The 24,095-nt window shown below is 45.2% G+C and overlaps 1 protein-coding gene across 1 annotated transcript in view; it reads left to right on the top strand.

The window, feature by feature from the left end:
• The window catches only part of GTF2I (general transcription factor IIi), a 2,618,156-nt gene that overhangs the window by 2,093,752 nt on the left and 500,309 nt on the right, over positions 1-24,095 (top strand). The window contains exon 29 of the mRNA XM_069614749.1: positions 1,973-2,156. Coding sequence (XP_069470850.1) covers positions 1,973-2,156 — 184 coding nt within the window. The remainder of the gene's footprint in view (positions 1-1,972; positions 2,157-24,095) is intronic.

Below are 24,095 nucleotides of genomic sequence, written 5' to 3' on the forward strand. Positions count from 1 at the left end.
TTAATGTGCCCTGGTCTTTGCACAAGATCTTCCTGAGTGACCCCATTATCGGCCACTATTGAACTCATCCTTTCTCTAAATTCTTGGATAGAAGGGACAGTTCCAGTATGCATGGCTAGATGTAAATTCTTATAAAGGGATTTTTTTGGGGGATCAATTATTCTTCTATATACAGAGATCTGCCTCCAAACGTACCTGGCCTTTAAAGAGACAAGACACAGCTCATGTTTTATGACCAGATTAGGGATAGCCATTGAGAGACCCAATACCTCCTTCCATAGCTTCCCTTGTATGATGTTTAAGGTATGTCCCATATTGTGGATATTGCGCAGTTGTTTGACCGCCCAGTCAACCCACTATAGGTCATTACCACAGCCCAATCTCTGTTCCTCCATAGGGCCGACTCTCGGCCGACTGGTACGATGCTTTCTAAGCATCTTACGGACAATTTACTTTGGGTTAACTGGGGTGTTCTGCCATTGCTCCTCTTGCTCGGCTTGACTCTCACCCACCGTCCACCTAGTTTAATTTGTAAATGTTTGGCATTCTGCTTCTATGAAGGGTTCCTATTCTCTTCTCATTTCTGCTCTCTCCACAGCCAACACCCCATCAGTCTGGCAAACATCCCTGTGCTTTCCCTTGAACCACACCCTGCATGTCTCTAGTTCGAGCTTCTCAAGCTGGTCTCTGTGTTGGCTCTCGCCTTCGTTCTTTCTCTGGTGCTTGATTTTTTCCTCTGCCTTCAACTGTTCTCTCTGTCTCGTTTTCTCTCTCTGGTTCCGGTATTCTCATCTTTACTCTCTCTGGTACTCTCCTCAGTACCCTTCACCTTCGGTTGTTTCTGATGCCCTGATATAGTAGGGCTGCCCTGACGTAACATCCATTCCATTGACTACAGCTGTTCTGGTACTTTTCCTGGTCGCTTGTATCGTTCTCGATTGCTTCTTCGTCTTAGTACCTAAAACATCAGGATGTTTCACAATAACGCATGATTTTGGATATGAGTTTAGACCCATAAGATTCAGGTGCTATCGTCGGCCTACCTATTTGGGGTTTAAAGGGGATGTGCCTCCCAATTCCTCCTAATCCCTAGGAGATCCTCCTGCATGTTACCACCCCTACGGGGACTATTGGTTAGCGACCTCCCCTTACTAACCTCATGGAGAGGGCTTCTCATCTGGGGAGAAGTGCCAACATCTGAAGGATCATTACAGTACGCTCCTCTTTTCCTGAAGTCCTTCATGCCGAAAATGTATGACATCTACGATGGGGAGGGTGGTCAGATGCCCTTTGGGGTTGAACCACTTGTTTCCAGAAGGTTTCGGAATGCTATGAACTGGATGGTAAAGATGTGCCTGAGATTCTCGGAGCCCATTCTACCAGAGGAATAACTGCCAACTCTTCCTTGCAGATAGGAGTCCCTGTCATGAACATCTGCAAAGCTGCAACGTGGGCATCCTTACACACGTTTGCTGAGCATTACTACTTGGATTCCCGTGCGGGCCAGGGTGCTGTTTTGGCAGGGCAGTCCTCTGAGTTTTCTGGTTTACGTGGTGCCCTTGCTTCTTCCCTCCTCCAGATTTACATACTGCTTTGTGAGTCTATCATAGATGAGAAATCTGTGGGAGGAAAGACTCCATTGAGGGTGCTCACACAGGTAAGTCTTTGTTCTTCACATCACCTTTTTACATGCCAAACTTTTAAACATATTGTAACTCTACCAGTCTGTCTTTTCTGCTAACCCTCACTATTATCTAATAGTGCTGTACTGTGTGTAATTGATGGTTTTGTTTCAAGATATCTTTAACACACAGGCTCACTGTATTGCTAAAACAATCCAACCAGATTTAAAAAATTACCGATAGAAAAATTCTCTGCACATCTTTCACTTTGAGATGACTTTTCTTGGGAATGTTTGGCATTGGTGTTCTGATGAGATTAATTAAACACTGAACCATTCTGTTTCAACTAGGTGAGGCAATTGGCGCGAAGAATCCAATCAAGGTGCCATACAGAAAAATCTCAAGCAATCCAGGATGTGTGGTTGTGGATGGCATGCCCTCGGGTGTAACTTTCAAAGCCCCCAGCTACCTAGATATCAACTCCATGAGGAGGATTTTGGAATCAGCAGAATTTATTAAGTTTACTGTTGTTAAGTAAGTGGTACCTTCACTGAATTAATGTGTGCATGCTGTTTACACATATGTTGCTACCACATGTCTGCGTTCTAAACTGAGTGCACCACGTTACCTGACCGGGCCATCCACAAAAGGTACTGTTACCCGGGTCTGGAATTGTTTTTGATCTGTCATGTACTTCCCATGTCATTAATGGTCTTGATGGAGACAAGGCTGCACCTGACAACACTTTTGTTCCTGCAAAACATATTGTACTGGATGCTTATAACATTTGATATAGTAATGAAGCGAGTGGTTGAACCAGCAATATGGCTAGAGCACCATTGAGTACATGACAGCTTTTTCCATTCTTGTCTCTGTAACCAATGAGTAATAAAAAAAAAAGAAGTGATGGCAAAGCGAAATATTTTTCACTGGAATCTTAGTTTTCTTTGTACTTTTAAGTATGAATTATTTCAGCGGTTTTCTGGTACTACTTAATGTCCTTAGTAGTGGGTGTGCTGCAAATGTTAGAGTGTGATACCATGGCACCATAAGTAGTGGTGTATTTAGGCTTTCTGCGATCCTAGGTCCAACTAAGTGCATAGTCTCCCATCCCCAACTTTTCTCCACCTTTGCCACACCCTGCACCTTCACCAGATTCTGCCCCTACAACAGACTCTGTCCACCTTGGCCAAACTACACCCCTTGCCCCACATTTTGGCTCCATAATATCCGGATTTATTTAAGGCTGTGTGGGTTAGAAAGTTATTGCTGCCACTCTATTAATTCAAGCTTGTTATCTTATATGTTATGTTAGTTGGAAGAGTGTTTTCAGATCTCAGCTCCCCGAGATTTGGAGAAGGCAGGGTGTTCTACAGTTGAGTGCACTAGAGGTACTTGTTGAATCCAATGTGTCTACTTTTGGTTAGGTCAGAATGTAATCTTTTAAAGTAAGCGATCTGAACATAAGCTGTCAACTGGACAAAAGTAAGGGAAGATCGGAACGAGGAATTTTGGTTTCAATGCAAATATCTGGTCTCTCGCGAGTTGCCTACTGTCACCCCATGAGATGCACCTAGACTGGCCTGTAACGTGAATGCTTAAGGCAGCATAACTACATTTCTACTTGTGGTCTTTTGAAATACCAAGGTTTAAATATGAAATATAAGCCAGTGGTACAGCGCATTTTACAAAAATGTTGAATTAAAAGAACCCAACCTTCCGACACATGGTTACAGCTCTGGTGATAGCAGGGGGCAAAATAGAAAAAGGCAAGTTATTACCTGCTGTAGCCCATGTACTTCCACCCCTTTAGTTTTAAAGATGGCAAAACCACAAGTGAAATGTGTAAATTCTGCTTGGCATAAACATCTCAGAACTCTAAATACAGTTAGAGAAGGTTCTTGGAACCTTTGGCTGTTCAGTCTCTCAGTGAAGTAATGGATAAGGGCGACCCTGAACATTCATGGGTGGGGAGTGGCAGCATTTCTCTTAGCTGTTTAGTGCAGGCAGCCTTTATACCTAATGAATTGGTACATACTGTTTGCATCATTGCTCTCTGTTCCATTGTCCAAAATACCCAACACTCCAAGAGTAAAACTGAGTAATGGGTTCTGCGTTTCAGCACAACATTACCTTTATCGGTGTAGCTAAGGCTTTGGGTCTTGCCAACTTGAGTTTATGGCAATATTTGTTAACTCTTTAGAGTTGGTTGGACTATACAATACACAGCAACATTTTGAGATGTGTGGGTTATATAGATTTCCTGCTGTTGTTTTAGGTATTGTTTCACAGTAAAAGTTCTAACCTGTATTTAAAAGTTTATTAGTGCAAAAATTACTTATAAACGTACCTATTATGTATATTGTGACATATTTTGCACTTTACCTCTGGTAGCACTGTACGTGCAGCTGGATGTCATCAAAGACACAAGATGAACTCATCAGGGATGCCATTTGCCTGCTTAGCACTGGGCAGCTTCTGTAAAGATGGCAGAACGGATATCTTGATGGGACGCCTCAGACTTTTCTTCTTTACAACTGTAAAACAGTATGCACGTTTGGCACACAGTTTTTTCTCTGTCACATTTCTATGGCTTTGGGTATCATTTCACAGGTTTCTTAATGCACTTGTGCATTTAGATTTACTCTTTACCATTCTTCTGTATGATTTATTTCATGCTTGTGCCTTTTGGACAGCCGCAAACCCCCAGAATTTGGGGGCAGGGAGGGAAAGTAGTGCTGGCTTCTGACCATCATTTCAATGGATTACTTTTCTTCCGCAGATTCCTCATCATGATAGATATCCATCATCCAGCTCTGCTGTTCGGAAACATTTTGACAGGGGGCGTAGTGGACCTCGACTCAGCCGTCGATCTGTCTGGTCTGGCTCTCGATCTGAGGCTCCAGAAGTGACATCAGGCATCGTATAAATAGCATGTCACTACGCCCTCATGCTTCAGTCCTTTTTTCCGCACGCTTGCATGCTGCATCGGGAACACGTCTCAAGTTTACTCAATGTTTCTTTGTACGTTTTCCCTCGCAAACCTCAACGCACATGTCATCTCATAGGGTTTTGAGCTTCAAGGGATGCTGCGTTTTTGAGGCCAAAATGTCTATGACCGACCCCCACAACATCTGTCTGTGGTGTCTAGTTGTTAGTCGCAACACGGAGGCCTATGCGTCGTGCTGAAAGATGATGCCGAAATCCCTACGTGAGAGAGCCAGGAAACTGTCCTTGGGCCAAGCGTGCACCAAGTCTCCGGCGCGGTAGCTCGTCTGGTCTTCGGAGGCCGAGACTGAGGAGCCCCCTCTTGACAAGGGGAAGGAACGACATTGCAAGAAGATTAAGAAAGAGGCCCCATTCCAGGAGCTATTCTTCGTCGTCTTCCTCACGGAAGAAGAAGCAGCAACACGCCATTGACGCAAGTCCAGCTCGCCGTCGGAATGAGGTAAGCCACTGTGGGGTGGAAGGGGCGATCACTCGGGGAGAGTGGGAAAGTTTGAAAACTTCAATGCTCGAAATGTTTAAAAGGCAAGCTAGTGTAGGTGCGGCTCTGGCCCCCGACCAGCAAGCTTTGGCGGCTAAAGCAGCACTCGGTGCTCCCTACCCCAAGCCAGCCACTCTGTCCACGTCGGCAACGTCGAAAAGGCCTCCGGGCGTCAAACCTACCAGGCATAAGTCGCCAGAGGGCAGTAAGGTGAAGGCCCGCGACGGCCATTGGTAAGCCGAGCATCTTTCGGCGCTGAAAGAGCCTTCGGCTTTGAAACCTATTCTCAAGTCCTCGGCGCCGACAGTTGGTGACGGTTCATTTGTGCCGCTGCTGAGATCGTGTTTCTTCGATTCGCTACAATCCATATTTGGCGTTGATGACCCCGAGGACTCAGTCGACCCCGTCTACACGGGAGCTGGCGGCATCAATTCTTTCGGCGACTAGGCTGATTTATTGACCCTAGCCCAGGGTCTACAAGATGCCAGTGTTCTGAATTTTTCCCCAGACTTTGAGTTACAGCAAAAGCAGCCCTATTACCATGCTAATATTAAAGGCATGGTCTAGTAAACATTTGTATTGTCCCTACGGGTCAGCCATGTTTTTTTAAGCCTAAGTGGCTCGATTTTAGAAAACTTTCCTATGGACCTTACCCGAGTTTTCGTCCATTAAACGCACGCGAAAACAGGCAGTAGGGCGCCGCCATTTTGTGATAATCCTATCACTTGCTGCATCGCCCTGGCTGACCTGCTTCTGCGGCACTAAATCAATTCCCCCGTCCCTGAGCCTGACATTATCCAAACATTCATATTCCCCGCCTCTCTCCGTGACGTTACTGTGCTGCGTAGCCAAACGTGCCCAGTCGTCTTCTACGCGACTCCACACAGAACCCGGAAACCAACACAGACCATCTCACAACACAGCGCGCCACAATTCGGAATATGAAACTGTACTTTAAAATCAAACAGCAACACAGTACATTTGGTAAAGTACATTTATTTGACATTAAATGTTTAGAGAATATTCAGCATTTGCCATATGAACTCCGAAAGCCATTTATTTTCTTTTATCTGTATCCGCTATGGTACACAGGGTGTTGCTTTTCGTTAAAAGAAACACTTTGGAAGCACGGTGAACCGCAAGGCTGTTCCATCGACTAGGCACTAGTCCATCGTAAAGGTTGATAAGTTGCTTCTAGCCACTAGTACAGCGTAAGGGCATGTGGGCCCTTGGCGATCGTCCCATAAAATTGTCAGTGTGCTCCAGTTGTTCACACAAAGCTGCAGGTGTCTACTGTAAAAGCCATCTGCTGGTGTCTCAAACCGATGGCAGTAGCAGAAGGGGAGCAAATACCTGTTATGAAAACAAAAAAATTGTAATTAGTCTCGCCAGCCGATCTTCATTAATATTACTCATTTTATTTATTACAGCCGATCATAAACTATTTGCTTGCAAGGATAGTTCAATGGAGTATGTTCGGCTCTAAAATCAATGCGAAAAGTAACGAAATAAATCGAGGCCAACACATAATGAGAAACGACAGTTAGTCTACATGCGTGAGGAATGATATGATATATGATATGGCATTTGTAACGCGCCTATACTCAAGTGTTTCAAGGCGCAACGAGGCAGGTGGGGAACAAGGGCAGACAGACAACGATCCTACTAGGCCAGGTGTCTTTCTGATCGCGCATGGGGAAGGGGGGAGGGAGGGTAAAAGTGCTGTACATGGTTAGTTGAATGCAAATTAAATAATAGGGCCAGCTCGTGGCAAGTGCAAGGTAAATGCCGGGAGAAGGGGCTGAAGGATACAGAGACAGTCCCGTAGTGCCGGTAGGCAGTGCAGGGAAAAGTGGCTGGGCCAAGGACCGAGATCGGTGAGACCAGTGGACCTGCATGCCTATATGCCCACTACGAACACGTTTTCCTTGCTTTTCCTAGCTCTTCATTCATTCATTTATTCATGCATCCATTCATTAAATCTTCATTCCGGTATAAAAGCGTGTAAAGATTTACTTACATTATATTTGAAATTTCCATTGTCTCTTCGTAATGCAGTCTGTAAAACGGATCGTGCTCTTGACAACGATTTTTCGTATACTGAACTAAAATGAAACTCAGTCTAGTTTCTGAATTTTCTGCCTTATCGTCTCTTACGTTATTGCGCACCCCCTTCAAATGTAGTTCTTTCGGCATGGTCCCTGTCTCAAGGTCAAAAAACAATAGACCCTTATACTTCCAGTGCGACTTGTGGGCCTCATCTGGGCGCGAGCTGAAAATCAAAGCCGCTGTCCTTCGCATTCTTTATTTGCAACATCACGTAGTATAGGCATCTGTGAGAACTTGAAGTTTAGAATCCCTCTATGTAGTGCGCCTCAATGTGCAAATGCGAACTGGCTTCTCTCTCAAATGCCACGGCCCGCTTGGCGTGTTCTAAGTGCCCCAATTTTGTCCCCGTTGTCTGCAAGCTTTGCAGCCCAAATTGAGACATTTAATTTTTGGCGGAAGGTCAGGGAAAGTATAAAGTACCACAGGAGTTGAGTTAAAAGTGAGATTTATTGTTTGTTTGTTTTATTATTTGCAATACGCAAGCCTCCCTTCTGTTAACAGTGCGCAACAGTGCGCAGCATTTACATTTACATGAGATGAGACATGAGAAAAATATATACATACACATATATGAGGTGAATATAGAGAATTCAAAGATGACACCCAGCTTGTTCGCCACCCATGATGGTGAAGGTAGGGGTTAGGGTTACAGGTACACTGTACAATAACATTTATTTACAAAAAGACAATCGTATTGCAATTATTTAAACCGGGATTTATACTTCACAACCAGCTGTGCTTTGGGTGGGCATGGCACAGTCGCAATGTTCGGTGGCAATGGATCATTGCTCTGCACAGAAACGTCCAAAATTCCATATCTGTGCTTCTCTAACACAGCAACAAAAAGGCCTTTCACAAACTCGAACTGCATTTCATCATAGACTGGTTTGATCACCCATTGCTTACTTCGTTTTAAAAACACCTTAGTGTAGCGAGGCATCCTTACTTTACCCCTAGTCCTAGATTGTTCACGTCCGACATTGCTGTTATGGGCCAAGACCGCTAGTACAGTGCGATTTTTCATGCCCCGAAAGCTAAAATGCAAGCGCTTTGGCCTGTACTTTAGGCACATATTGTGGAACACCTCCAAATCTCCTGTGTGACAGAATTCTGTCAGTCCTCTCAAATCTCTTGATAGAGTTTTGTCGAAAACAATCTTCTCAATGGCTTTGTGTGTCGGTGAAGCTGGAATCAACCACTTCTTCTTCCGTGCCTCCTCTGGGGACAAAGGGCCATGTTCACATTGGTGGAAATGTTGATTTGCTGTCCAGCGGTGAACGTTGGTACAGTGGTGCATCAGTGACTGCCATTTTTCGAATAGTATTTCCACTGACCCTTCACAAGTTTTTGAGCTCCACCAAAGATGGTTGGTGATAGAATGGGACCACTGCAAAATACTTTCAAAACCTTTTTTTTTTCCTGCAGCCGAGATTTTCTTATTGATTGATTTAGCAAGATGCCATACGTCAAATTGATGTTTAATATGTGGGAACTGCTCTCTCATTGTCTTGGCAATTGAAACGTGTCTGTCCGTGGCTATGAGGTCGATGTGCATTCCCCTTGATTGTAGATATTCCACTGATTTTATGAATCCTAGTTTCTCCATGGCCACTGACGATGTACATTGTGTTACCTGCATGACCACCAAACTCACAATTTTCTTACTATCCATGTCCTGAAAGTGGTAGGTGCAGTACTTGGCAGAAAATCCAGGGCTGTCGCACTGTCTATCGCCGGCTAGCCTGAATCTTTTGCCTTCGAATGTACTTTCTAGAGACAATTGTTCAATTTTCCAAGCATCACTAATGGCCGGAAATAGATAATCACGTTGGTATATGTAGTACAGCGCTTTAGAAATGAAATGGAGTCCCACAAACTAGAAGAAAGCCTCTAACTTTCTAAAACTGGAGCCACTAAAAAGTGATGCAGCTGCACACAGTAGATTGCCTGCTGGCAGTTTCCCCAGCATCGGTTGTGCAGGCCATGAGAACCTATGATTTAATCTACATGCGGCATTTATTTTGACGTTACTGCCTTTTATTTGACGAGTCACATTAATCAATGGCTTCCCACATACTTTCCCTCTAATGGAATGGACACATTTCAGCATACTTATAATTTCCATCAAACAACTGTCGAATACTATGTATTTTCCCTCTTTCATTAGACTGTCATCCTGCGTCAACGTTGTTTCGGCCTGTGACGTTGGGGAGATTTCAACACATTGGAAAGTAATATCGCTGATATCAAGTTCTGATGCGTCTATGGATGCTGCGGCTGCTTCATTCTCTGTCATTTCGACATCTATTACTTCAACATTGATGGGAGAACACAACAATGTCGACAGGTTTTTGGGTGGCAAATTTTTGGCGGGTGTAGGTTGTGTGAATTGATCTGCAACTACTTCAGAGCTATCTTCAATACATTCAATAACATCTTCTTGTGGTGGTGCGGTCGCACAGTAGCAATGGTCCAATGCAACTTTGCTGTAGTCTCCAAACACAGTTAATTCATGTTCTGGCCATTGGACATGAGCATCTCGAGCCTGAACACGCCTCGCCTCAATTAATAGTTCCTCCATAGTGTAGATGGTCTGGCAAGCAACATCTCTCATTCGCTTCACTGTCTGTGTATGTATAGTTCTGACACCCACGGGTAACTGGAGGAGAGAATGGAAAAGGGATGTTCAGTTTAAACACAAGATAAAGTGTAGTCCAATTGGCTGGAAAAAAACATAAAATGGTCCCCAGCACAAACATTTTTTTAAAGTTATGAACTGTTTGTAACTAACCTTTTTTTTTTTTTTCTTTGCAACTTTTTTGACTCGACCTTCAACATCTGCACACTGTAGCTCTGATTTGTTTCCGCATGTCCTCCCGTCCTCTTGCGCTGCAACAACTATATTTTCTGTATCCGCATAGACAGCACGGAATGAGGCTCCATCGTCTCCCTGAAACATAGTACTTTCATTACTATGTATCAAAATATTGTTAGCATAAAACACACGTGAGGACGAACACACGGGTACATCTCAATAGCCAAACACGATTTAAACATTGTGTGCAACAATCAAACGACAAGTATTCGACCAGTGATGATCTATTTCGATGGAGCTGTCAGTATCCATACCTCTGGCTCTGCATGGACTGCCATGAATGGTTGTATTGAAGAGGAGGCATCAGCATCTCCCTGAAACACAGTACTTGTATTAGTATGGTTTTCAATATTGGAAACATAACACACACTTGGGGTCGACGGTATAGGTACATATAAAGAGATAACCACAAATGATGCATTGTCTAAAACAATCAAGGAAAATATAAGTATGCAGATTTCATTGACTTATTTCTCCGATTCCTTTACATCTGCATCATCAAAATGGGATGTTGTGATTGTAGTGGAAGCTCCGTCGTCTCCCTGAAACACAGTACTTGCATTAGTATGGTTTTCAATATTGGAAACATAACACACACTTGGGGTCGAACGCACAGGTACATATAAAGAGATAACCACAAATGATGCATTGTCTAAAAGAATCAAGGAAAATCTAAATATCTAAATTGGATGTTGTGATTGTGGTGGAAGCTTCGTCGTCTCCCTGAAACACAGCACTTGCGTTAATAGGGAAGAAAGTATAGAAAATGGAATCACGTTATATGATCACGCATGATGGAGCTGTCAGTATCCATACCTCGTGCTGCTGAAGAATATCTATGGATGTTGCAAATGTAGTGCGCACTTCCGAAAGCTGTTGCGCCGATTCGTATACGCATGGTCCCACTTCCACTTCCTCTGGAATTACTTGAATGTCAGGCTCTGCATCAAGTGCAGGGGTTGACGCTCCATCAACTGCCTGAAAGATAGTACTTGCATTAGTGAGGATTACAATAGTGAAAACATAAAACACACCTGGGGTAGACAGCACAGGTACATATCAACGGCTAACCACGAATGAAACATTGTGTAGAACAATCAAACGACAAGAATTCCAGCTCTGATGATGACGCTCGATGGAGCTGTCAGTATCCATACCTCCTGCTGGTGAAGAACATCTAGAAATGTTGTAGATGTGGCGGACGCTTCAGCATCTCCCTGAAAGACAGTACTTGCATTAGTATGGATAACACTAATTATAACTGAAAACAAACACCAGTGGACGATAACTAAGGTGTATATCAATTGGAAAGCACTAACCAAACATTCGGTAAAATAATTACACAATAGAATAAAACTATTACTTGACATGCATAAAACAAGTATGTAGCGGATTAGCCTAGTAAGATTACCTGATACGCGCTAGAAGTGGTTGATAACTGCGACCACGTCAAGGATGTAGAATGTTCTTGCTTCAGATTCAAGGGATAGTCAAGAAGTTGTAAAGGTAAATTAATGATTGATAATGAAATGCCAATATTAAAAATAGCCAGGTAAGGCGACAGAATACTTGAAAAATGCTCAATACAGCACAGTTCCCTGTTCCCATATATATATATACATTGTGTTTGTGGGTTATGCAATCGAAAAAGAATATATTGATAAATGTCATTATTCAAAAAACTATACACTCATATCAATATCAAAATTATTACAAGGGATAGAACACCTACAATATAAATTAATCCATTCGGCTACCTACACACTACCGCAAGGCATAAAGCTAAATCCGGACACTTGACTCACCGGTGGCGGAATGTGGACGAATAGAGTGGGAATTGCGTTTTCGAGCAATTTCCGTGTCGTTCGCCGTTTATTCTTCTTTGTTACCCAAGATATTGTGTACATGTCCAAGGAAAAGTGCCGGCTGCAGATGCGGTATCGATCACCCCTCTTGTCCTGTAAGACTTGTTGGACTCTACTTTCCAGCTCATCCAGTGGATATCCGCAATGTCTGACCCATTCTCTTATTCGATGAACAGTTTTCGGGAATACATGCATTGTAGTGCCTTCAGATTTTTCATGGGTCTTCGAAGGGCAACCGCTAATCGAACAGGCAGGCATTGTTGATAAATCTGAAAAGTAAATATCGACATTATTATACAATCTTCAAGAATAAAGATTTGATACAAAAGTAAATGAATCATACAATGATTAATGCAAGGTTTGTTTTGGTCGCAGGAACTATACCAGTTCATTATGTGCGGCTTAGTATTTGCATAAGTTGCAGAAATGTATAAATGATGTGACTAAAATCTGAACATGTGACTCGTCCCTTGGATGTTCTGTCTTGCACGAGAAGGAAACATGCTTACATTATAGACTGGACCCCCGAAGGATGCAATTCGATGACAATAGACACAGATGAAAATAAATAGATCTATTGATAGCATAGCAATGGAAACTCAAGTCAATAGCAACGAGACCAATGAACATAGCACTATTGTGTACTCTACTCGCAAATAGATAGAAATTAAAAAATCTGCGAAATATGACTAGGATACATGGCCTTACCTTGACCAACAAACAGTTGGATTCAGCAAGCAGAGCAGTATGTTGCAGGAGAATAGGTGGGTGGCCACAGGTAGCACACTGATGGGTTTGCTCTAAGCGGTCACAGAAGTTCATGGATAGCACGACGACGAGCAGATTAGCGTAGATCTCAGTGGTTGCCAGGTAGCACGTTCAGGAGTTGACTTGCAAAGCACAAAGATGTTCTCATGAGACATATCAAGTGGTTTATAAAGTATTAGAAACAGGGGTGCGTTTGTGAATGAATGACGTATGTATGTCGTGGTCTTAGGGGGGCGGCCTGTTTGAAGGGGAGGCCTGGCTGGAGACACGGGGTCTGAGGAGGCCATGTGACCGATGGCCCCTTGGCGTGGGATACCTTTTGAAGTGTACATGCAGTTTGGCACCTTGACCTTTCGCGCCCCTGACGGCGCGCATCCCCGGGTGCGAACCGCCTTTGATAGAGAGGGTGGGATGGATGGGCCTGGGGTGTGCAGATAAGGCACAGGAAGACTGCTGAATGGAGACACACTTATGTGGATTGCAGGGGGGCGGCCTGCTTCAAGGGGAGGCCTGGCTGGAGACACAGGGTCTAAGGAGGCCATGTGACCGATGGCCCCTTGGCATGGGATACCTTTTGAAGTGTACATGCAGTTTGGCACCTTGGCCTTTCGCGCCCCTGACAGCCCCCCATGCCAGCGCCCATCCACTGGCGCGAACCGCCTTTGATAGTATATCGTTGCTTATCAATAACAAATGCCACATACCGGAGATTCTTGTGAGCACAGACCCACACTTCAACCGGTGTATTATAGTGGTCAAGACCCTAAGGCCTGTATAATCCAATGGTAATTGTTAGTATAGATATATGTGTGACTTTTATAGAGACATAACCTACTGAAAGACTTTGAACAAGTGTTATTTAGTGCATGCATTATCGAGAATATGTTATGTTAGCTTAGATAGATAGTGACCACCCTGCTTCACAGCGACCAGACCTTCACCCATTCGGAGCACAGATGTCTGACGTCCATCCTTGAATGGAGACACACTTGATTCATTTAAAAAATCGAAACAACCGTTGTTAAAATATATGTGGTGTTTTATTTTGTATCTTATTTTCATGACACAAAAATACAAGACTTTAAAGATTATACAGGTCAGGTTGCAGCACAGCGAGGGAAAATCCCCTGTACTGGCCGCTGTCACTCGGGAACGTTTCTATAATGGCAAGAACGGCACAGGCGGGTATCACTCTTCGAACGCGGTGTCCAAGCCTCCCGTGGAGACACCATGTAAAGGAACTATAGGCCACCAGCGTGTACCACCTGTGAAAAGGAATGAAACAAACTGTTTTTAAATGACCAAGATAAGTTTAATAAACGTTTGTTTTCAATGACAATTCTTGTAACTAATGGCATTCTGCACGGACAAATGCTATCTAGACAATGCACACTATTGAACGACGTACATGCGTCACAATGATATGTAGATGTAATTTTGGATATAGTAGAAGAACATGAAATCGGAGTGGCATGACGAGCAGAGTATACTTAATCATTACTCGGATTACGAGGACGAACAGTTGCGCGAAGTTCGTGCATAAGCACCATCATTATCCTCAACACAGCCCGTGTGAGGCAGGCTGCCCTGAAGTCTGGCAGCTCGGTGATGCATTGCGGTCGTGGCTCGCCTTCCGAAATGTAGGCCAGGCATCCCGAGTTTTCTCGGCAGCAGCAGTTCTCCTCCTCGGTTGGCATTAGCTCGCACCGATTGCATGTGCACCAGGTGGAGACGCCGTCCATGCGACTAGGCCCAGGCTCTTCATCTGTTGATTTGTCCTGCCAACTGCCGTCCGAATCCCCATCGTTTTCGCGTGCTTCCATTTCCAGTAGTTCCTCCTCGGTATACTCGGGCTCGTACATGTAGGGCATTATTGTAGCCATTGTGTGGTAAACAAAGTATAATAATTTACCGAGATGGTACAGGTGTTCACACGGGCTACAAGCGGCGAAGGTAGCTGACCAGAGCACAGAAACGAGTCAGAGAATACTCAAAGTAACACAGAGAGAGGAATGGAATTGAAAATCTGCTGCTGTGTGTTGTGAAACGGTCTGTTTATACTTATTGAGGAAAGAGGCGGCCTGCCATTTCCATGGTGACACGTCATTAGCTGAAGCGCAGCGAATGTTGACACAAGACGTGCTTTGGCGTTGGGAAATGGGCAGTACGAGTCTGCTGATGACAGGCTCAGGGGATATGATTTAGTGCTGCAAAAGCAGGTCAGCCAGAGCGATGGGGGAAATGATAGGATTATCACAAAATGGCGGCTCCCTGGTGCCTGTTTTCGCGTGTGTTTAATGGACAAAAACTCAGGTAAGGTCCATAGGAAAGTTTTCTAAAATCGAGCCACTTAGGCTTAAAAAAACATGGCCGACCCGTAGGGACAATAACATTTTTTACTAGACCATGCCTTTAAGTTCCGGGATCTGGTTCACAGGGTTGAACACCCTTGGGTTCAAGGCATCTACTACACCTCTCCAGGGGTATGAGCTCACCAACAGTTTGGACGAGCGTCCTACATTTGAGCATAACATGTCATTCAACCCAGCCATTGCGGCCCCTTTAGCCTCCTTCTGGCAGCAGCCTTGTACCATTACCCCTGTGAATGCCTTTAAGGGAAGTATAGGCCAGCTAGCGGAGACCCTTCTTTCCTCGCCACACACCCTTCCCCGGGAAGTGTTGGTTATACAGGCGGCCACTATTTCCACCAGACCTGCAGCATCCATTTCCAATCTGCCTACGGACAGAGTGGGAAAGAAACCTGACACATTGGCCAGAAAGGTGTTCACCTCTTGTAACATGGCGCTCAAAGCCACTAACATAGCATGTGGATTTGCTTAATACTCCTTTGGCTTATGGAATGCTGTGGAACATGCTGCTGAATATGTCCCTGAGGGTACCTTGCGGGACAGATTTTTTCAGCTGGTGGAGGTTGGGAAGGATGTAGCCAAGCAGTCATTGCAAATGGGCTTGGTGGACGTAGCTGACTGCGTTGGCAGAACAATGGGTTCAGCAGTTGTAATGAGACGCCAAGCCTATCTAAAAACTTATGGCTTCTCTCCAAATGTTCAGAACAGGCTGCTGGACATGCCCTTTGAAGGTAACATGCTTTTCGGTCAGAAAGCAGATGAAGCCTTAGAGAAATTCAAGGAATCCAAGTTGGCTGCTAAATCATTGGGCCTAGAGGCGCAGCCGGCCAAACCTGCCTTCAGCTTGTCGTCCAGGGGCAGAGGCTACAAACGTTATGTGCCCTATGGCAGGAAGTTGCAGCTCCCGCAAGCCAGGCAAGGGCACAGGTACTTCTCACGTCCCAGAAGGGGCAGAGGGGCATTGTTAGGGAGAATTCTCTCTTTAGGCTGAATTTCCTAACCTAGTGAGTCCCCCAGCAGCTTTGCTGGATTTCTGGAGTTTGTTTTTTTCTCCTGCCAAGAGTGAGACTCTTTTTCTCCCACTCTTGGACAGGATTTATGGTATTCCTGTGATTGGTAATGTGTTTTATTGGCTATGGGGTCCTGTACTCCATAGGGTCTCATGTGTTTTCCTATGTGTGTTACACAGCACCCTCCGTGCAGTAACACAGGGGTGTCATAGTGACACCCCACCATAGACTCCATACCCTGGGACTGACTACTGTCTCCCAGGGCATGTAAAGTCACCATTGGCTTTACTAGTCCCAAATTATTAACAGAAACCAGTACAAACCATCATATTGTGGACGTACTGGTCGGGGCAATTCAATTGCCCCGGGGGTCTGTTAGTCGAGGGGGCACGTCTCCGTCCCCCCTGATCGAGTTTGGCTGGTGGCAGTGGATACTACTTTTTATATTCGACCGCGAATATATCTCTATGGGATTTTCCCATTGTTCGAGGATACCAACTTTAATTATTTAATTCTCATAGCCTCGAACATACCGCCGGTTTATTTAATTAATATTCATTCTCCGGTTGGTATTTTTTGCTAAGACTCGATTCAAAAATGGCGTTTGTGTTCTCTTCTGTGACTCCAACCCAAGTCGAGCCTTTTGTTCCACTTTTTGCCGGACTTCTCCACAGAAGCCTCCAAAAGTGGTGCCACTCTGTCTGGGTACCACAGGGGGTGTTGGAGGGGGTTTGGGCACCCTGGACTGAGTTACCTTGGTAACTCAAGTCGCACTCTTGTGTGATTGGCCCAAGTGGTGAGCCGGCTGGCTCACCACTTAGCATGTTTGATTGACAGCTAGGCTGAGTGAATGGGGGTATGCTGCATAAAAGCAGGGCTTTGGGGACTGGAACTTCAGAAGTCGCCACAGGACCTGAGAATCCGACGAGGGAGAAGCTGAGCCGACCTACCACGACGACACCACCGGTGGAGCCCTGCAGAACCGACTCACCACTTCCCAACGACAGAGAAGATCTCCTGGCTGGAGAGGCTTCTTCCCCTGACTGGTGGGCACACCCAGTTTTCCTTTCTTTCTTTGCACCTCAGCCCGGTTTGTGGTCGAACTGCCCGTGCCAAGCACCCCGGCAGCCGGATAGCCACTCACCACTGAACCGTGAATCACTGGACCGCTCCTTGTACCTGAGAAACTCTGCGGCTGGTTTCTCACCTGGCAGTGCAACGGACTCCTGTCTTCCTCCACGACGAGATCCTCTCTTCCCCCGGACGAAGCACCAACTTGCATCCGCTGCCAGGAACAACTGCCCCCGCTGGAGCGTTCTCACCACTTTAAGGTACCGTGTCCGCCAGTCCTCCCTTTCTAAAGATTGCAACAAGGTAATAATAATTCCTTAACCTTCTGGACTGGGCTGGCCGCCTTGACCCTCTAACTGGTCCCTTTCTTTGGTGCAACTCCTTTTTGAACCTTTACAAGACTTGTGCACTGCAACCGTGTGATCCTCTGAAGGTGGATCCAACCTCTTGAACTCTCACTTCATGGTTTTACTCTGCCTTCCTCTCTTGTTATGTTATGGTAAAAGTGTTGGGATCTGTTTCAACTTGTTCTCTGCTCTTCTCTCCCTTTTTAAAACGAATTATTAGAGTGGCATCTACGTTAAGCGCTCACCACTGTTTGAAAATAAGTGGGGCTTTACTTAAGACTTGTCTAATATTTTTTTAAGGGAGTGTATATCTTTTAGTGACCGTGTTTTTGAATTGCTTACTATTAGTGCGTGTGTGTTTTTCTAGATGTGGTTTTAAATAAATAATTATATCTCTTTTACACCAAGGCCTGGTCAGTGTTTACTTGTTCTACTGTGTTCTCTTGACCTATTGTGAATACTCTGTATACTGCCTAACTCTTCTTGAGGGAAGTCTGACTGCTCAGCCACAGCTACAAAGTGAATCTGTGTGGTACAGACTGCTACCATGTGGGTTTACTGCCAAACACCTGTAGTCCTAAATCTTTTGCAGTGGTCCCAGAGGGAACTGCACAGGTTTCTGCCTAACAGGCATCTATAGGCCAGCAAGCAGCAACAGCGGAAGGATCACCCGCGCCCTCTAAGCCGCTTTGATTTTCCCCTTCCACAATGCACCGGTTGGTGGACGGTTATCAGGGCATTGGCCCCAGTGGCAGGAAATAACTTCTGACGCCTGGGCCCTGCAGTTGATTCAGTGGAGTTATTGCCTGCCTTTTCTAAAGAGGCCTCCAGACAGACCTCCACCTCCCCCAATCCAACCGGGACAGGAGCTCCAGGAAGGACTGAGAGCCCTACTGTTGAAGGGTGCCGTGGAAGAGGTACCTCCAGATCAGAGAGGGTCGGGTTGGTATACCTGGTATTTTCTGGTGCCTAAGAAGGGAGGCGGTCTCTGTCCCGTCCTGGACCTCAGGGCCTTGAACAAGTTGCTGAGGAAAGACAAATTCCGGATGGTGACGTTGAGGGAGAATCTCCATGCTCTCAAGCTTCAGGACTGGCTAGTGTCAATAGACCTACAGGACGCTTATTTCCATGTCCTGATCCACCAAAAGCACAGGAAGTGAACCATATCCGTTTAAAGTGCTTCTCTTTGGGTTGACCTGCGCACCAAGGGTCTTCGCCAAGCTCATGGCAGTAGTGGCGGCACACCTCAGGAGATCCAGGGTCCACGTATTCCCATATCTGGACGACTGGCTGATCTGAGGGAAGTCAGTGGGGCAGATGTTGTCTCATCTAGAGGACACCTGCCTTCTACTGCACAGGCTGGGCTTCTCCCACAACTTGAAGTCCCATTTAACACCGGTTCAACGACTCCAGTTCATCGGAGCAGTCCTAGACACCTGGGTAGGGAAGGCGTTTCCTTCCGAAGAGCGAGTCAGCAACATAGGCCGGATGGTGCATTTGTTTCAGAACCACGCCACCCTCCCAGTGGCTTCCTTCCTCCACCTCTTGGGTCTCATGGCCTCCTGTATTTTTCTAGTGCCAGAGGCCAGGCTGCGCATAAGATCCCTCCAATGGCTCCCGAGGGTCCAGTGGTCTCAGTATCTGGGAGCACTCACGGATCACCTTTCAGTATCCAGCCAGGTAGTCTGCGAACTCGGCTGGTGGAACACGCACAGCAATCTGTTGGCAGGGGAACCTTTCTGAACTCCTAGGCTCCAGGCCCGAGTGGTCACGGATGCGTTCCTAAAGGGTTGGGGCACTGACTGCGAGGAAATGCAGGTGAGCGGCCTCTGGTCTCCATCAGAAGCAAGCTGGCATATCAACAGGCTGGAGTTGCAGCCCATCAGGTTAGCCCTGAGGGCCTTTGCCCTGTCTCTCAGAGGGAAGCATGTCAGACAACACAGCGACCATGCACTACCTAAACAAACAGGGTGGTGGGCACTCCCGCCCACTCTGATAGAGGCAATTCAACTGTGGTACTGGTTGCAAGAGAACCAAATCTCGGTCTTGGCAGTTCATCTGGAGGGAGCAGAGAACACATTGGTGGATACTCTGAGCAGGTAAAGCTCAGCCTCACACGAGCGGGAAGTGTGTCAGGAAGTTGTTGAGGAGGTCTTGGCTCTCTGCTGTACCCTAGCAGTAGATCTGTTTGCCACACAGCCCAACAGGAAGTGCAAACAGTTTTGCTCGAGGGATTTCCCAGCGAACAGCGCATTGGGGCACGCATTTCTAGTGGATTGGATCTTCCCTCTCCATGATACCTTCCCGCGATTTCCATCATCCCTTGGTTTCTCGGGAGGTTGAAGAGATTTTGAGCGTCCATGATCTTGATCGCCCTGGATGGGCGAGGAGAACGTGGTACTCCGACCTCTTGGATCTGTCTATCTCACCAGTTACCTCAGCGTCCGGATCTCTTAACCCAGTCGTAGGGTTGAGTGCTCCTCCCGACCTCGGATTCGCTCAAGCTTCATGCGTGGCTCTTGCGAGGATGAGGTATAATGACTGGGACCTCTCTGAGGAGGTACTTGAGGTATTGCTGGCTGCACGCAGACCTTCTACTAGATCTCTGTACGCGTGCTGGTGGAGAAGATTTGAGGCATGGTGCAGGGAACGCAAGACTGACCCTATCTCTTGCCCCACCACCACTGTGATGGAGTTCCTTCTGCCACTGGCCTCTTCAGGCCTTCAGGTTGCCAGTCAAAGTTATTGATTAAAACGGTATGTGTGTGCTGATTAGAAAGAATGCCAATGATAATGGAGAGTGACACAATACAAACAATGCGGTTCTGGCTATTTTTCCTATTAAAGAGCATTTCGAGAATTGAATGATCGAAGAGCTTTATTTCTGTCATATATGTCTCTGGCAGTTGTAAGACTAAATCACTAAATACTCATCATGGAATGCAGAGCTCTTCGTCCTATGCGTGAAATTCATTTTGCGCGACATTGTAATTACTTATGTCTCACATCTCAAGACTTGACCTGGTCTTTGATCCTGGGCTCAGGTTATTTGCCATTACAGATCGCTACTGTAAATTTTCTTTTAAGCCTAAATGTAGAGCCTAAGTAATCAAATAACTAATTAATTAATTGAGTATTCAATATTATTCAATATTTCTGTATATTTTAGGATTAACAATCTTCTGTGTTTCTTTTTTCGGTTCATTTGAATTTATGTTTTTAATGTTAGCATACATTTTATTATATAAAGTTCCATATGTATATGTATTTTGTATTTGTATTTGAAAGGTTGATTTAATTCAACTAAAACAAATAAAAATAAATAAATAAATACCTAATGCATGCTGGGTCTGGTAAACGTTTCCTTTTTTGTTTTTAATAAACTAAAGTCAGCCTAACGATAAAGCCTTTGTAAATATCAAGCATATGTACAAGTTTGGTCATCAAAGACTCTAGCTGCCAGTGTGGAATGACTACTACCAACTTGAAATCCCTCACACATTGTTGTGTATCAGAGGCACTCTGAGACACATTAACTTTATTTATAGGACCAGCCTGATATGAAAGGTACAGTGAGCTAAAACGTGGTTGTAGACCCTTCCGAGTGGGAACCTACCCAGAGAACAGGTTATGTGGCCGTGTTCGTTCTCGGTAGAGGTGCTCCCAGACCTTTTGTGTATATAAAATGAAGATTACATTGAAAATAAACTGCTATAAAGTGCAGCTCCCGTGGCACTCTTCCGCCTTTGGCCTTATTGCAAATTCATCTCTGGCCATAGGTCTTTGTTATTACCTGCTTCTGCAGCTTGAAGCCAGTATCCTCGATGAGTAATATTCTGCTCAATAGTTGTGAGGTCCCCAGTGTCTTATAGCGTTACAAGTTCTGCAGGTTTCAAAAAGCTTTGGTTTTCTGAGTGCCCAATAGTGGCAGGGCACCCATTAGCTTCTGGGTTCCTCTGTACTCTTGTTCTCAGTTTCCAATATCCCCTATGTCCATCATTGGTGTACTCCGGTTTTAGAGAGGATCCTCTTAGACCTGTGTTCCGGAAATCATGCCACATCTATAATCCTTGACTAATAGGTTCCCTCAACTTTCCCTAACTCACATAGTAGTAGCAGTTATCAGGCAGTCTAAGTTAACTCTTAGGAGGAGAACGTAGTGGTTAAGATACATTGTAACAAGGAGACCACTTTGTGTCACTGGCGGGACACATAGTCTGTCTGAATCCGCAGCTCCTCTGTACTCCTTCTGAACCCCCGGCCTATGTCGGTAAGCCCTTTTGTGTAAGCCCTGCCTGATTTGCATGTAGTTTGTCTGCTTTTGGTAATGTCTTGACATGCTGAAGAACAATGGTCTGGAGGGTTTCCCAGAGCTACACCAGAGTTTTAAAATTAATTCTAAACCTTATAGGGTGAACCTCTTTAGTTTTGCTTTTGTTGAAGTAAGGACACCCTCCAAAAGTCAAACAGGTGAATCCAAAATTAATGCGATCCCTGTGCTCAGAGATTGCAGTCCATTTGATATAAGTTAGCCTAGGTTTTGAAGAAAAGGAGTTAAGCTCCCCACTGGCAGCAGCAAGATAGCGGCATTCTGCTGAAGCCTGGTTGCAGTTGAGTACAGTATTTGTAGTGGTAAGTAGAATTAGGAAACTGCCTGACAGTATAAAATTAGTATGTGAACCCAAGTGGTGTGTGTTTACCCTACAAAAGATGGGAGCAAATGGTGAGCAGTCTCTTGTTACGGGTGCTTCTAGGAGCAGTACTGACACATGCACTTTCAATAGGAGCATGGTGGTATCCTTTACACAGTCTCATAGTACATCCAAAGCCAGAGATGGTATACAATGGTGGATACTGGACCCTTGCCATTAGGAAGCAAGACAGTTGCCAGTGGAGCATGAAATATACAGTTAGATGGCCCGGACTCTAGTTTTAAAACCAAAACAACCTTTTGGGATATTGTTGGGCGTGCCAAATGGCTTAGTTTAAGAGGATCGCCATAAAAGTCAAAGAGCAAGGAGAAGGCATGCAAGTTACAGGGATGCAGAGATTTTGGCAGCAGTAACGCATGAATGAACTTTGGGGTATATGTAAACTGCCTTGAGGGAGTGGAAGCTATTGGTCCTGTGGGTTGTATGGAAAGATCAGTGGCACGATCACTGTGAAATGCATCAGTTCTTCCCAGTTTTTCTGAACGTGTACAGGACTTTAAGTTTGTGCTAGTCTGACTAATTATCTTGCAGGGAAGTTCCATGGAACAGAACTTTACTCATCATTGGACGGTCTGGAGTATTTACAGCACTTTCAAGGGATTATTCTGACCTGGAAATTGCAGCCTTTGGGCAAGGAAGTATGGATAAGCAAAACACTGATGTGACAAATGAGGTGGCCATAAAATAAGCTGAACATACATATAGAATGAAATTAGAACTCAGCCAACAGATATAGAGGCATCTGAGTCAGAACTGCGTGGAAGAGTGGAGAAAGGGGGCAACACGTGTGAGCCCCTCAGAAACAATCATCTCTCTGCAAACCTTTTGGACATTCAGTATGAAGCTAGAAAAATGGAATTTGAAACTCGGGAGGGGGACTGGGCGGGTAGAGAAATAAGCTCAAGGTGGACGAAATGGAAAACAGAGTGAGATGCTGTAACCTGCAATTTAGAATGGATTGTGTCCTCCCACAGATTCATCATCTTATATATTCATCCTGCGGCAGCAGATCTCAAACTTTTTACAGCAGGGAGAACTGTGTTGCTCTAATGTTGAGGATCCTCAACACTGTCAATGTCTTTTTCCGATGCAGTGTCGGTACATCATTTCTCTCTCACACTTCAAATTAGCTCAACATTTTCATTGATCATGTCAACTCTGAAACCCTCCGGTTTCATGAAGTGTGGACATTGCGACACTAAAATCTCTCTGACAGACCCTCATATGGTCTGCTTGTGGTGCCTCTGTGCCTTTCATGTCACTGACAATTGTGGGCCATGTCAAAACATGACACCCAAAGCCTTGAAGGACAGAGCTTCAAAATTGCTCTCAGGCATTCGGCTTCAAAGTTGCCCTGTGACAACCCCTAAAAAATGAAGGTCCAAAGAGGGAAAGAACTCAGTGGCTGAAAAAGAGATAAAAAGAAGTTAATTTTTTTTTTTAAATGGCCCACTCAAGGAGCGAATCCTAGCATTCGTCGTCTTCATTGAAGAAGCGATGATTGACGTACTGGTCATCCAACTTAACACCTAACACACAAGTGCATTTTACCTCCAAAACTGCCTCGGCCAAGAAGTGAGAAGAGTTTAGAACACCCGCATCCCCTTCGGATATAAAGAAATTGAAGACCGCTGAGCCCACTGCACCTGACAAAACCGGAACAGTCTCTCAGTCCCATCCTTCCCATGGATCAGAGAGGCCCTGGGACAGGTAAACGACAAAGACTCGAGATCCCTAAATGCCGTGACAGCCCTGTCGGCCGTTACATTCTTCAATGTTGCGCTGACTTTTAAAGGCCCTTCAGCGTTCAGACTCGAGGAAACCTGAACTTGGAGGTTCATGCCGAAGTCCAAGAAGTAT

Source organism: Ambystoma mexicanum, chromosome 9 (genome assembly GCF_040938575.1).
Source record: "Ambystoma mexicanum isolate Mex_15411 chromosome 9, UKY_AmexF1_1, whole genome shotgun sequence".
NCBI lineage: Eukaryota > Metazoa > Chordata > Amphibia > Caudata > Ambystomatidae > Ambystoma > Ambystoma mexicanum.